Source organism: Sinocyclocheilus rhinocerous, unplaced genomic scaffold (genome assembly GCF_001515625.1).
Source record: "Sinocyclocheilus rhinocerous isolate Xijiao unplaced genomic scaffold, SAMN03320098_v1.1 scaffold400, whole genome shotgun sequence".
NCBI classification, from domain to species: Eukaryota; Metazoa; Chordata; class Actinopteri; order Cypriniformes; family Cyprinidae; genus Sinocyclocheilus; species Sinocyclocheilus rhinocerous.
Genome location: NW_015666595.1, coordinates 404,372 through 421,190, shown reverse-complemented (window position 1 = coordinate 421,190; position 16,819 = coordinate 404,372). Strand labels below are relative to the sequence as shown.

The 16,819-nt window shown below is 34.9% G+C and overlaps 1 protein-coding gene across 1 annotated transcript; it reads right to left on the bottom strand.

The window, feature by feature from the left end:
- Nucleotides 1-12,835: 12,835 nt before the first annotated feature.
- Nucleotides 12,836-14,149, bottom strand: LOC107732990 (V-type proton ATPase subunit F). Its single transcript, XM_016544478.1, has 2 exons — nucleotides 13,909-14,149; nucleotides 12,836-13,626 (listed from the first exon to the last, which is right to left on the bottom strand). The coding sequence occupies exons 1-2, from the start codon at nucleotides 14,064-14,066 to the stop codon at nucleotides 13,425-13,427; spliced, it is 360 nt and encodes a 119-aa protein (XP_016399964.1). The 5' UTR covers nucleotides 14,067-14,149; the 3' UTR covers nucleotides 12,836-13,424.
- Nucleotides 14,150-16,819: the final 2,670 nt, after the last annotated feature.

Genomic DNA, 16,819 nt, shown 5'->3' with positions numbered 1-16,819 from the left:
AGGTGCATTACCGCCACCTACTATGCGAACATTACTCTCCGCAGAAGTTCGTGTTTTCTTCCTGCACATAACATAATGAAAATTAGTATTAAGTTATTAATAGTAAAGGGAACATTGTTATTTAACGTTAACATTGCAATTTTATATAATGGATACGGTTTGTAAGGTTTTTCTCTACACTCCAAATTAAATAAATAAATTTTAATTAATTACAAAAACCTTAAAAATTAGGGACAGTGTGTGCTGGACTCCGCTTCGTCCATGGTGAAAGCCGATCCGGCAATCCACAGCGCGAAGTTGATGTATTTCCTCAGCGACCAAGCGGGTCAGCTCTAGGCATGATGTAGCAGATATCATCCTCTTTTGGAAGGCCATACAAAGTAGTTTCGCTTTCACAACGAAACACACAGTGTCTCGACATGGCGGCAGCAACAATACTACAGCGAGAATAAAAGTTACGCCTTCTTTCTTTGCTTGAACATTTGGGCTGAGTTATGTAAATCTTCCCACATCGTGACATAGACATGTGAGGGCGTGTTAGAACGAGCCGTTTTAGGTAGGAGTGGTTGACTCTTAACTTTTATAAAGAATATCTCTTTGGATTTGAGACTTTAGTCTTTGCAACTTTACAGATCTTCTTTATGCACCAAGAGCTTGTAACACTTCAAAGAGAAAGAAAAAATTGAAATCGAATCATATGACCCCTTTAAAACACCATTAAATTCTGAATACTGTTTGTAAACAATGATCTTCAGAGGATGTGAAGTGTTTGTTATGTAAAGCATGTTGTTCCTGGTTCAGAGTGAAGATGGATACATTTGATCTACAAGCCTATAATCAAACAACGTAGCAGTTTTCTTGAAATTTGGATGGATTTACAGCTTTTGTGTGTAGAAGGATGTGACTGGCGACCAGGCCAACAACAACACGTGGCACCCACATTCATTTGTCGGCTCCGGTTCCAGCAAGTCTGTGGGCGGGACTGTAAACACCTGAGGAGGAGCAGATATCTGGCTGGGAGCAGGCGAATGTTGCTTTCTGGCAGAGCAGGGTAACAAAAGTCGTCCAACACAGCTGAGAGGTGACACCCTGACATTTCACATTTATATTCATCTGGACTCTACAGGGACATCACACAAAATATAGAGATTGGGAGAGAGGCCACAGGGGAGAGTAACAGAGTATTAAAGCAGATGAGTCAATAACGTGTGAAAAACAGATGAATAGGAGAAAATAAATGAAGAGATGCAGGGAAAATGAAAAAAGGGATTATGTATTATGGAGCTGATGGCCTGGCTATGAGCATAAAAACTTGTCAATTTTACTTTATCAAGGATTTCTAATTTGCAGTCGCTGTATGTCAGCTCTTGTCCTCTGTGGGTAAAGGGAAGGTGACATGATCCAGTATTTGTCCTTTCTTTTATATAAGCTTGCACTTTACAATCTGATTTGTGTATTAAATTAACAGTGAATGACATGTAATAGGATTCAAGTTCATTTGACATTTTTCTTGTGATTTTTTAATCATTAATAACCAGCATCAAAAGTTATCCTGTTAACTTGCTCACATTTTGGCAGAGGCTTTAACACTCCAACCATCTCTGTGGTCATATGGTTCTCCTCTGTATCACTGTATAATGTTTGCCATATTTCATATGTGGGAGAGACTACATCCCAAATACCGAGGAGGCTCAGTTGGCACAGATGTGTGTGTAGGGAGTGTGAAGGCATTGGGTCATTTGATTGTGAGCGGTGTGAAATCATTGCCAGGGTGGCCGACAGCCAGCTGCCTGTGAGATTCATTTGCAGAAATGAACTGTAATTTGTTTCCATCTTTCACATAATTACCCCACTGATAGTCCAGGTTTAAGACAGAACAGAGGGGGTACATGCAATTAAAGTCATGGAGATCCTTCAGTTGAGGAGATGTCATGAGATTGAGGATGAGGAAGATTAGACTGAGGATGATTTGAGGCTGAAGATGAGATGAGATGGAGATTAGTTGAGATGGAGAGTTGAATTACATAATTGAGATGAGATTTTAGACTGAGATTTTGATTGATATGAGATTAAGGATGAGACGGGATGAGGGGAAGTTGTGACGAGATAAGGTGAAGTTGAGATGTGATGAGATTGAGATTAAAATAAAATGAGACTGAGGATGGGTTGAAACTGAGGATGAGCTCAGACTGAAATTTAGATTGAGAAGAGATTAAGGATGAGACAAATTGGAGTTTAGTTGAGATGAGGTGAGATTGAGACGAAGGGATGAGATGGAGTTTAAAATATGAGATTAAGATGAGACTGAGAATGAGGTGAGACAGAGTTGAAATGATATGAGATGAGATGATGAGATGAGATGGAGGTGAGGTGGAGTTAAAATTAGATTAATTTGAAATGAAATGTGATTGAGATGAGATAGAGGATGAGGTGAGATGACATTGAGGTTTTGAGATAAGATGATACATGATTGACGATGAGATGAGATGAGATGAGATGGAGTTGAGATAAAATTGAGATGAGATTGAGGATGAGATTAAATGAGATTGAGTTGAGATGATCTGTATGAACCATCATCACTGTAATTATCTGACACTTATCCACATGCTTCTCAATGGGGGTAAGTGTAATGTAAATCGCTTTGGAATATAAAAGCATCTGCTCAGTGACAAATTACAATCCAACACACATCAATAATGACAGGGACTAGTGCACCTTGCCCTTGCGTGGGTGTAGAGAGGGCTGGCTTGTTCTTTAGAAAATGAAGAGGCCTTTAATGAGTCGCAGTGGATAGAGGCAGGTCAGTGGCTGTGAGCAGAGACAGGTACACTCTCATTATAACCCCTAATGATTAGCCTACATTGACTGCTCCATCAGGAAGTGAGTGATGAAGATAAGGGGAGAAGGATGGACTGATAGAGACGACAATGATGAGGACCATCAACCAGGCTTATTTTTAAAAAGAGAGGAAGGACTTGGGCAACTCAAGTGATTGGCCAATAAGAGGTTGTAATGAGGCAGTGATAGGAATCTGAAACTAATAACCCTTGATTACATAAAAACAACCATGGAGAGGAAATGTGTGTAGGAGTGGGTGAGGGAAAGAAACTTCTAGAAAGTTCTGCTTACCTGGTTGTCATTCACTTTTATGTCTTATGTCAGGATTGAAAACCACTGAAAGACTTTTCATCTGCATTTTTAGTAATGGAGTGAAATTGGCCCAACTGTGAAGTGCGACTCCAAAATTCAGCGGTTATTATGTGTGAGTAGGTGCATGTTTGGCAGTCATCCACTTTCGTAGCACAGCATGAGAGCTTCACTTTGTCTTAATCCACTTTGTGGTGACCTCAGTGTGGCATGAAAAGCTGTTGTTTGCCACAGAGGAAAGTAATCCAAACTATTAAAATCTAGCAGACTACCCTAGGCTTACTGAAGAAAAAAAAACGATTAAAAGAAAAAAATGAAAGGAGTACAAGAAAAGGTACAACATGGAAGGAAACATAGATAATCTCTCAGCAAAGTCACCAAATCTAAGTAACAGATGTCTGCAACTGTTCACATTAGACCAACGTTTTCTAGAATATAAAATGTAGGAGGTTAAACATTACAGCGAGAGTTTGTATAACTCATTCTGTGGGAAAATGAAATGCTATCCAAAACTTGCAATTGCTGTTGCCAGAAATAATTTTACCCTGCAAGCACCAGTGTGGAAACCAGGAACATGGAAGTGTGAAAAGACTAATTGGACTTGTTTCACGTCAATTGTGATAAGACTTTCTAGTGTTATGGATGTTGCCTTATTAGTCATCGTGATATTCATGGGTTGATATATATATTCATATATGGTGAGAACAGAAAAGGAATTAACAATGGTTATTCTTTTGAACTGGACAGTTGAACTGGCAGCTTCACAGTAATAAACAGGACAAAACCAGAATCAATGATGCAACTTTCATCATGAGACAAATTCAAATTCTGCTGTAAAGCAGCTCTGAAAAGACATTAGTGTCTTATTCCGCTTTAGTGCTGGTTCAGTTCAGTTCAATAACTGTTTAAAGTTAATGAATTATGAAACAAGTTGAATTCATCTAGAATCAGCTCTGTAGAAGACAGTAGTGTCGTTATTCAGCTTGAGTCATTTCACTGTAATTCATTTCAGTTCAATAACAGTGTCAATGTTGCAAATTCGATTCAGTTATAAAGCAGCTCAACAGAAGACAATAGTGTCAGTGCGATAATATTACTAAATATAAAGGGCCATTTGGGAGAGTCACACCTATTATTAAATAAATTTGTCAATCCCCAAAAAACTGTTTGAACTTAGGCTAGGAGACCACCTAAACCATCTTAAACCAGCTAAGACCAGAAAACCACCTTAGGATGACTCATTATATTATTATTATTATTATTTTAATATGGTTAATTGCATTTGCAATGTCAGAGGACCATCAGGTTGACTCCCAAGAGCATCCATATTATTTGTGTGTGTGTGTGTGTGTGTGTGTGTGTGAGCCACAGACAGAGGACGAACATGTAGGTGGAATATGTTACGTCTTCTGGGGACACACTTAAACCACTTGAGGCCCCTTTTCTTTAGTTTGTAGCTAGCTGATAATCTCAAGCAACATGACGTGTCACATTTACCTTTGATTGACGAGTGGATGTGATGATGAAGATTAGAGTAATCACAGATAATGGTGTCTTTCCCTTCTGAGAACTCAGTATTCAGTAAATCTGCTGGCCAGAACTCATTCTTCCACAGCACTCTTTCACATAAATCTGGAGTCCGATGACAGTTCAAAAGCAATGTGATGCTCTGTGGGATCTTGTTCTTTGTTCTTGATCTTTATAATGAGGGACAGATACCTGGTTATTAGAGATTTTATACAAATTCAAATTGCATTGTTAGATTAAGTTTGCATTACCAACATATGTTTATGTTACTGATATCCCTATATTTTGTTTTGGAGAGTGATATAACAACATTTTGATCATAGACCATGTTTCTTTTTGGAAGCTTGCTCAAATAATATTTAAATATTTTAAATGTTCCACAGTATATAAAGTATAAAGTGACAAATCCAATAAAGTAAAGACATAATTCTGAGAAATAAAGTTGTGATTTCAGAAAGTCGCAATTGTAAATAGTCATATTGGAGGTTTTAAAAATAAAATTGAAATTAGGAGACGTAATGCTGCAATTGTGAGATGCAAAGTCATATAGCGAGATGTGTGTGTGTGTGTGTGTGTGTGTGTGTGAGCCACAGACAGAGGACGAACATGTAGGTTTTAAAAATTTACGTTTACAATAAATAGAAAAATAAAACTGTATTTCATACAGTCTTCGTAGTTTATACAGTGAGATATAAAGTCACCATAATGAGATATAAAGTTACAATGGTTAGATACTTTGTAAAGTCACAATTATCTTTTTCTATTTTTTTTCCCTGAGATGTAAGCAGGCTTTAATAAAATTAAGTTTATTGTTTTATGTCTTAATGTCTTATGATGAGCCCTTTAGAACATCTTCACAATTTGAAAGACATGCTTGACTGACTTCACATGACGTGACATGTGACATGTGGCCAAGTATGGTGACCCGTACTTGGAATTAGTGCTCTGCATTTCCCACTGTTCACTGTTAAACTGTTTATTTGTACAGCTTCATTTGGTGTCATAAAACCTGTCCACTGGAGGAGATTGATACAGTTGAGCTGTGTGCAAACAAAGTGGTAAAATGTCCTCTAGTGCCAGCTGTGCCACTGCTTAGAGGGCATCAGTCATAAGCCAGCACTTACCTGCTGACAATAATATATATTTTATTATGTCACCACATATATTATATTATATTATATTATATTATATTAAACATCTGATTGTGAATGTTAACCTTGTATTCTAATATTATGGGGCCCTCTTTTGGTAATCATATGCAGTTGCAGTTAGATATTTTGCTACAATCTTTTTCCTTCCTTGTCTGTACATTTTTTTTTTTTTTTTAAAGTTGTAAATTAAACAAAGATTATTGGAGTGTGTTTTACAAGAAAATACTATTTAAGTCTTTCTACTTCAAAGTTTCGTTTTTAACTCAATGTGTTGCTTGCCGTTTCTTTGTAATTATTTGTGAAATGTAGCTATTTCTGAGTGAAAATTGTTTCAAAGTAAATCCTACACCAGTTTTTCTTTTTTTTTTTTTGACACGTTTTACAGTGAGTAACTGAAATATTTATGAAAATATTCAGCCTAGATATGTTTGACTGATTTGTTTCATAAATTTTGCAGAGCAATTGCTTTTAGTTGCAAGGATACCTACATTCTTGTTATAAGAAGAAAGAAAGAAAGAAAGAAAGAAGACTTTATTTTTAGATGTTTTTTTTTTACGTATGATAAAACAAAAATAGAAATAAAGGAGTCTATAGTAATACAAATAATTTTATTCTTCATTGGTGTGGCGAGATGACTAGCAAAGTGCTGATAACATATCTCTTTATTTGCTCACATGAATAATAAAATGTGTAATGAAAGTTAGCACTATTGAATCAAATCATTGTTCTAAGTAAAGACATTTTACAATTAAATGAAAGCAATCAAATTCATACTTTTTCTCCCATATATCTCTTATTTTTTCCCAGGCCCCCATGGGTCACTTGCACTCCCCCCTGCGTTCTCATACCCAGTCTGCATCCTGTGGCCTAGATTTTGTGTGGCACAGGTAGCCAAAGAGCATCCTGGCCCTCTGGACCTGTGAAGTACAGATAAATATTAGCTTATATTTGGATGCCAAGAAATTGGGCTACAAGGAATCTTATTTTTTTTATAAACTTATTGTACTCGTGTGAATTTCATAAAACTTCTGAATAGGCAAATTCATATTTCAATCTTATAATGATAACGATTTCTCACACTCTAGAAATTTCATTGCTTGGCCTAAAAGAGCAAACTAAAAAAAGTCAATATAACTACCATTTCCTTTTAAACAACCTCTCCACATAGATAAATATAGACTAGACAAATGATTTTCTGACTTTCAGTTCTTAATCAGAGTCTTAATCAGAGTGCTAGAGTCTGAATTGTGACTGAACAAGCTGTTGTCTATGTGTGTCAAAGAGAGAGATAGAACGAGACACGGTATGCATAGAGGTTTGTTTGGCATGTCATAAGCAGCAGCACATGCATTAATTCCAATGGAGAGAATTTGAAAAGAAAATTACATTAATGATGTTTGCTTTGGCAGCAGTGTCTGCCTGTAAGAAAAGACAAGTTCTAGTAGAATTATTTTTGTTCTATTTGGTATATATTGAAAATATTTTATCTTCAAATTAAAGAAAAGGAGTTAATGGATGGAAATAAGAACGATTTTATTCTTCATTAGTGTGGAGAGATGACATTAACGATGTGTTGAAAATTTGCTCTCTTTGCATTAATAATAAAATGTCAAATAAAAGTTACCACCTGTGAATCTAAAAAAAGCTAGGCTCAAACGAAATTTTGTTTGCAAATAAATAATCAAATAAGTAACTCTCTTTCTCCTATTCCTCTCTTAGGATCCATAGAGGTTTGTCTGACATGTCATAAGCAGCAGCACATGCATGACCTAATCAGAACTAATCAGATGAATTAATTCCAATAGAGAGAATTTGAAAAGAAAATTACTTACATGCCTTTTATATGATTATTTTCGAGTTGTAATTCATGTCTGTCAGAAAAGATAAATTATTAGTGATAAGAAGGAGCATCTTAGAAAGTATGAAAAAACAGCAATTATCAATATGTAAAATACATACTTTATTCTGCATTAAAAGGCTGATAGATCCTTTATATCTATGAGAAATAATTTTTTTATATCTTTATATCTGCTAGAAATCATTTCCTACATGGCATAAGCTGTTTGGCCTCTGCTGATTCCACAGTCTATTATATTACTTGCTCAACATTTAAATCGTTTGGTTCAGTGTTTGCTGTAAGCTGGTCCTGCTTCGTTCTATGAGACTTCATCTTAAACCCTCCACCTTCCCCAGCTCCACATGTCTAGATCTGCTATGGGATTTATATATGCCTATTCATGCAGCAGCATATCTTATGTGCTGACAGCAGTGTGTCTGTGTATCTATTAGCAGTAGCAAGTCCATACATGCTCTGCTGCAGCGTGCATATCAGATCTAGTCCACAAGACCAAATACATTAACATTGTCATGCCCATTAATATGCTAAAACTATTCAGAGAGTTGTCATGATTGACATTCTTTCTTATGAACAGCAGTAAATTACTACAAATATCAGCCTAATGGTAACAGTGACAGAGGAAACACTGTTTATGAAAAGAGTAGATTTCATCATGTTTTATGAATAAACAAAGACATTTTTCTTACCTGATTTAAGTTTAAAAAAATTTTAAAAAAAGAGCCCAACATGTGTAAGATGGTCAAAATTCTGCATATTCACATCCAAAGTCAGAGTATGTGACCACTGCTTCCCCACCCCAGTCTGTTAACATCATTCACGCTGTTTTATTTAGTCATCATTAAGCATGTTTGTGTGTATTTATACCTGGTCTGATTGGTCTTACTATAGTCTGTGGAGTTCTCCTCTGTGACATTGAGAAAAGTCTTCATTTCAGATCCACTGCTGAAAATGAATGCATCACAAGTATGAAGTAGAATTTCTTTTTTGTGGACAACATTTCAAATATGCTTGAAAATATCTTACCTTGTGCTATTAAGGGTGGGAACCCCAAGAGTGTAGCTGAGGATGAGAGAGCTGAGAGTCCAGACAAGAAACATGCTGTTCATCACCAGCACTGACTTACTGAATGTGAATGAAGCAGATCAACAGCTGATTTAACTATATATTTTTTTCTCTCAGAGGAAGCTCTTTAAATATGTTAGGTATCTGTATATGTGTGTGATTCCCACAGGTAGGAGTTGATTTCGTCCTCGAATAAGACAGGGACAAACATTTAAAAGACAGACAGAGACGATTGATTCGACTTTATCAATGTTTTGTAGTATAAAGAGAGAAAATAAGTCACCACATAATAAATAAATCAATTCCAAGAGTCACAATGTTGGACGATATTCATGGGAAAACGTCTGATTTTGGTCTGAAGTGTGTGCATATTTGTTTACTTAAGAGTTCTTTCAACAAAGCTTGTTTTTAACATTTTATATTGAGAAAGAACATTCTGTCAGCCATACCTTTTGTTAATGTCAAACCACATAACTGGCTTAATTGATCGATTATCTGATGTTTCAAGACTGTAGATACATACTTTAAAGTAATCTTGTAAAATCCAAATAAGCTTAACAGATCTTTATTAGCAAGGGTTTAAATAATGTTCTTCATGCTTGTTCAATGAATCATTATTGCATATGCACCTGCACTCTCAAAAAAAAGGTACAAAAGCTGTCACTGGGGCGGTTCCTTCTTAAAAGGCACAACTTTGTACCTAAAGAGTCCATTTTGGTACCTTAATGGTACAAATTAGTTCCTAAAGTGTACATATTAGTACCTAAAAGGTACAAAAGTGTACCTTTTGAAAAGTTACCACCCCAGTGACAGCTTTTGTACCTTTTTTTCTGAGAGTGTGTGAAACAAGTGTAACCAAGTGTTCATGTCTCAGTTCTTTATGTCTCAGTTGTTTGACGTTTTATGTTTAAATTTATACATGTTAAGAAATTTGCTGGAAATAAAAGCTGTTGAATTTGATAGGACATTTAATTTCTTTTTTTTCTTTTTTTTTTTTGAGGTGAGTATATTGTGTAAATTCATTATTAATAATAAATATTTATGGGCAAAAAGTCAAGAAAACACATGTTCCTTAAGAAAATAAAGGAAAGATATAGGTTAAAAAAAATCAACAAATTAATCAGCATCCTCTAAACATACATGAATCAAACTTAGCACATATATTCTCACTTATGGATTTGTCACATATGGTTTTGCAATCCAACACAAAAGACAAAGAAATTGAATCTAAATAGTCTTTAATCCACAAACAGGAATATACAGGCAAACATACACTCAAACCACACAATAACATCTGCAAACTGAACAAAACAGGACTACTTATACACATATAACTAAACTACATACAGGTGAGGGTAATCAGTAATCTGGTTAACAAACAGAGGAATTATTAACTAAGGAGACAGGAACTAAACTGAAGGAAACAAGAACAATAACTCAATGAAATTAAATGTGACGCTGACAGTTATGAATTTTATTACAGAATTTATAGTAGGCCTACATATTTCATAACTTATTTTACAACATAGACAACAATGGGTATTCCATTCCATTGATGCATTTCCGTGTTGTAATGTGTTTTTGAGCCAACTTGTAATATAAAATTATTTTTATTACAGAAAAAGGACTTGGCAGTTTCACAGAAATATCTCATATTTCATAGGAATATGGCTATTTTCTTTTTACCATATTCACCTGCAGTGCCTCGCGATAAGGTGCTACAACATCTACAGTAAGACTGAATGTACGCTTTACCCTGCTTATAAAATCAGTCATAAATACTAATTGCAATATAACATGTGGTGCCATTTTCCATAAAATGGGCAAGGTTTCACTAAAATTCACTGAAAACAAATGTCTGCTAGAGCCAGAAATAAATTGCAGGATTTCACTATAATTATTCTCATCAAAATAAAAAAAACAGAAACATCACAACACCACTGTATATAAGAGAATAAGATTTTGAGTAAACACAACATGCCTAAATAAATCCTGTTTTCACAGAATATTAAAGCAACCCTAAGATACCAGAGCACATCACTTCACTGTAATGCATTAGTGCAACTTCCTCTTATAATCAGTCAAAACACCACTGGCTCGTTGATCATTCAGGATCCTGCTTCATTTCTTGCCAATTCCCATTGGATCACTGGTCATGTCCCCAGCAATCTCATTTCCCGTCTGTAGCAATGACCCCAGGTTCCACAAGGAGCAAGTGGGCAGAAAGCAAAACCTTCGGCTGAAATGAAAGAGTATTTCAGGCACCAAGAAATACTGATTGAGGATTTCAAATGCAATATTCTGTCCTTTTGTCAGTAAGGAAATTGTTTAAAGGCCATTTGCTGCAATACGAATAGTGAATCTGTTGTGTGTCAAAAAGAATGAAGGTGATGCAGAGAATGACACAGGAATAACGAGACAGAAAGTTATTTGTTCTACTTTATGGTGACATTTCACTAGTCATTTAAGATTTGATTTCCGTGTGAAAACGATTAATGAAAGCTGTCATGAATGCCTCCATGTTAATTTGGCATTTTAGATTAGTGTGTCTAACAGAGGCGGAAAACACAATATAATTGTTATCCGTGCGATTATGAACAAAACAAGCATTCTTTGTGCAATTTGTCTTTATGCTATGTCAGAAGGGCAGCATACATTAATGAACTGATTAACAACTACAATGGAAATAATTATTCCATTATTTTAAATGCAAATGTTAACAACTTTATTTTTAAATACAAGAAAAACACAGCACATTACAGAATTAATATAGTGAGTATTTGTATATAAGCTACCGGTAAAAAGCCTAGACAAGTTTACACATAAAAAATATACTATACTATAATACTATACTATAATATAATATAATATAATGAAATGTAATATAATAATTTAGTTTTGCATGCATTTAAAAAAAATGAATTAAACACGACTTACAGAGAAGGCCTTATTTGTTTCGTTGTTTCGGAACTGTAGGAAAAGTCAAGGCATTTGGGTTAAATGAGAGAACTGTTTTAGCATTCTGTAGGACTCTATGAGACTCTAAATTTTCTATACCTGTTCGTCAGATTTGTCTTAATATACTCTGTGGAGTTCCTCTCTGTAACATTGGGAAAAGTCTCCATGTGAGATCCACTGTTGAAAAGAAAGTAATAAGTATGGGTTAGGGTTTGGGAAAATTTTTATTTTTGTGGAAAAAATACACATGAACTCATAGGTATGCATGAAACTATCTTACCTTGTGCTATTAAGGGTGGGAACCCCAAGAGTGTAGCTGAGGATGAGAGAACTGAGAGTCCAGACAAGAAACATGCTGTTCATCACCAGCACTGACTTACTGAATGTGAATGAAGCACAATACAATTCCCCGATCATTCAAAAGCTCCTTAATCTTTTTGGGATCTGAGTTGTGTGTGATTCCCACAAACCCGGAGTAGATTTTGTCCTTGAACGAGACAGGGACAGATATATAAGTCAGAGAAGAGTGATGTGACCTTATCAATGTTCTGAAAACATTTGGGAACTGATAGTAATTGTGTAGGAAACCACAGAACGATGAATCACTTCCTGCCATCACAGTGTTTGGTCATTCTTAGACCTACAGTAAACTTTGATAAATCAGTTTTTTAGGTTTCAGTTAGACTTCCATGTGTGTGATGATAACAGTGATAATATGATTTCCAGGAACGGGCACCAAAGCAGTTCATTTCTCATTGCTTATGATTATTCATGTGGATTTTACACATGGTCGTTTACCAATTTTTTTTTTTAAAGAGCATGTATTTATATATTAAGCCAAACAAAATGCTTGGTTTCTTATAATACATGTGGTATAATTCATTGAAAAAAAAAACTTTTTTTATAGTTTTTTTTATGTACTTTTTTTGGCTTTTTATATATGTTTTAATTGTATACTAATATATTATAAAATGATATATTGCAAAAAACATACTAATACAATACATTAATAATATAATACTAATATATTGTAAAATAATATATTATTTTTTTAGACATCAGATATTCATCACACAAAACCAAAAAAGTGTCAGACTCCATTACTTTTAATAAACTGCAAGTCACAGTTCTGAAGACATAAGTTAACAAATTTTAATTACATCCCACCATGTAAAGCTCTTTGCAGTGCTCGAAGTGTCAGCCAATACAATGACAAAATGTGCATTTATAGCACATCATATTATTTACAGATGTCAGAGATCCAAAGATGTCCAGTTAGCATTTTAAGTTATTTGAGACTGATTTAAATGGGGTCAATAAGTGAACGGTGGTTTTGCAGTCCAATATTACCAGCTTTCAAATTAAAGAATTTAAAAATTAAAGGTATAGACAGCATTTATAATAAATTCTTGTGTTATATAATGTCTATTACACAACGGGTAAAATAACACATATCTTTTTTGTCATTTTTATATATAATATAATTAATTATATTATACATAACTTAATTATTATTAGGAGCATTGACAAAAAATGTCCTCTTCTTCAAACTTGGGGAATGGTAAAATACACATCACAGAATATCACATTAACAACACATCATTATTTAATCTTTATAATACTGGTTCCAGCTTCAGCAAGATGGATGAGATCAAGAAGTAAAACTCGTTTACTCTCACGTCTGCCCGCGGGTCAGACCGTGACCCCACAGGGGTATCGGCTTATCGGAAGTCCTCTGCTGAAAACATGCCCTTGGCCCGTCGCAGGATGGAATCTTTGGAGGCGTCATACGGATGCTCTTTTGAAGGAATCTCCAGAACGGCTGGGATTGACTCCATGTGGGCATCTATAGCATGACGAATCATCTCTGCGATGAACTGGTTGATGAGGATGATGCCAATGTCACTGCGAGCCAGGAAACTCCTGGAAATGAAGAACAAATATAATTTCAAGTCAAAAAATGACCTGTGTACTATAAATTATGCAAACTACTATTCTAAGTCAAAATTTGATTATTTAAAACTATAAAATGGTAAAGTAATAGGGACATATATACAGCTATGATGTCTAATAACGGACATAACAGATAGATAGATAGATCATAGGCAAGATCTCATACATATATGATTGCACATTTTTTATGGCTGTTATTTGGATTGTAATAGGTATGATCTTAAATCATTCAGACATCAAATCCTGTCTTACTTGAAGGTCTCCTCTATCTCTGTGATGCTAGTGTCCTTTTCCACCACCAAGAAATTGGGTTTTCGGTTTTTGTTCAGCTCTCCGATCCCTCCGAGGAGGAATCCGGTACACGTGTCTTCATCCCCTATAACGGCGATTAATTTCCCCCGTCCAGGCATTTTGTCTTTTTTCTTATATTTGCTCAAATAACAGACGGAATGGATGAAATGTTTCTTTTTCCGTCCTGCAGGATCATATGCTTTAATCAGCTGACTACTGGAGAGCGGCACTTCCGCTTTGACTAATCCGTAAACGCCGCTGATCTGGGATCTGTGCTGCTCGTGTTAATGTGCTGATTATGACAGCAAATCTGATCCTGAGTCAGATTATGTGCGTTAACAGCCTAAACACTGTCAGAATTCCGTAATCATAAAAAATATTCTAATCATTTTGCGGATATATCATTTGTTGTAGATTTCAGGGCATGTCAAATTTACAGAAAAAGCCATCTACCTTCTGATACGACGTTATAAACACGCGACGCCTGCTTGTCAGTCACGTGAGGCGGGGTGTGAAGGAAGACAGTGTAAATTCATCTGCACTGCCTAAAAATGGTAAATATAAGGTTTACTTTGGGGGCATTTGTTCAGCTTAATGTTTCTTTTGATGAAAAGGTTTTGCTGTGGTGTGCGCATGCGTACGGAAAACAGAAAAGTTATAGAGATTGTAAATAATGTGATCAAATAAGCAGTAAGCTCTGAGAAACCCTTAGCCAGATAAGCTCTGCTAATGTTTATTTCCTGCATTATTTTGTGTTGAATTGCAGACCACCGCTCTGACCCAAGGTTTAGAGAGAATACCCGATCAGATTGGGTATTTGGTTATTAGTGAGGAGGGTGTACTTGCGGTAAGTCATGAAACACTTAATGTGCAGTAAAGTTCATCACCTTACATGTTGCAACCACATGACATAATGAGATGAAATGTGTTGAAAAATAATCTTGAGTTTTAAAGAGCAAATTCCAATAGAATTGTCCAAACAAATAGGACAGATTAATGTAATATATTATTTATATTACATAAATAAAAATAAATATATATATATATATATATGTGTGTGTATATGTGTATATATAATATATATATATATATATGTATATATATATAAACTTTTTATATTAACAAAATTATGCTTAAAACAATGGTGTAAATATCCTGATGTTATATTGTGTTTTGTTTTGTGTTTTTCACAGTGATGTTTGAAGACTACGTTTATGCTGTGACCATCTCCGGACAGAAAGTTTTTGTAGTCAAAAGGCAGAACAACCAGCGGGAACCTGTTATTGTGTAGTAAAGAGGACAATATGGACTGATCTTACCCATTATTACAAGCTCAAAATGGTGCCCTCACATTGAAATGACCCAGCCATTACAACCATCTGATGTTTAGCACAATCACACTCAATTTCTTTTGTAAAAGATTTAATTACACCGATTTGGGGGTGGTGTCAGGTGTATTTGACCTGAGCCAGAGTAAGTTCATGTGTTTCTCTTGTATAATTACAATGTTACAGACTGGTTAAGGGATGCATCTGTCTTTTAATGCAGGAGTAAATGCTGTCAATATTTTAGCCCCCATTTGTGCTTGAGTTGTCACATTTATGGTATTACTGGACTTATAATTTATGTGTATTTACATTTAACCCATACAATCCATTAACCTATGGTTTCCTCATACAAATACAGGACCTTAAGGACCTGCTTATCACATCATATTTTTATGCAGGAATCATAATAGACTGGAATCATGTATACAAACATGCATTCTTTGACAATGTTACACTGGGTGTTATAATTTCTTTAGAAGTTTCATATTCCAGTGTGAGACCTTGTAGTGAGGAGTTATGAATTTATTTTCCCTTGGATCTGTGAAAGCTGAAATGTAAGTGCACTGAACCCTTTTTACAGTCTATTTCCAAATGTGTTCAGTTAACATGCTTGAAATCACATCTTTGAATAATTGCATTAACAATAATATATTAAATAAAGTACTATGCATATTTTACTTTCTTTTTTTTGGTTTGTAGAAAGTAAAGCATTGAATTATTATTTATAATGCTGAATAATTCAATATTATACTATAACCTTTATTTTAGAGCTTAAAATGTTTGTCATGGTTTTACCATGCATAAAGCTTATACTGAATACTTAAAGTAAAATATAAATAAATACATATAAAAATACATTTAAATGATTCCACTCATGAACGTAATGTAGAACAAGAATAGTTTTTCTTTTACTAATTTTACTGAATTGACAAAAGTGCTTTTGTGTGACATAATCTTATCTGAATGACCGTTACTGCATCATAACCGCTATTAAAATGTAATAGTCCTTCATGAACTAGAAGGAAACTGGTTTTCCTATTATGTAGTCCTTTATGCTTTTATCCCCGTCTTCCCCTAAAATGGTACAATATACTTACCTTAATCTTTCATTTTTGTTTAATAGCAATACATACTTATACTATACAAAGTCAAATGACTAATAAGATGATGAGGCTTTTAAAGAAGTAATATATGGAAAGGGTGACAAAGAAAGGGGAAATTGGGAAGGAAAATACAGAAAAGTGCGTAAGAACAGGAACTGATTACAAAGTCCTGAATGTGAAGTTGAAACAAACAAAGAACATTTCGACATGTCCTGTACTGCAACATATCATATGTTATTTATTTGCATCTGATTAGTGGTCCAGCACTTTTAGCAATTCTTCGTTCTTAATAGTTTGATAGTTTTCATATTCTTTAGATAACCAGTCCCTCATTGAGATCCGTTCCTTGGGTGGCACATGTGGCTTGAAGATAACACTCACTGCATGACAACGAGGGAAAATTAAGCAATTTCTCAACATTTGTAAAAGCAAAAGAGTAAG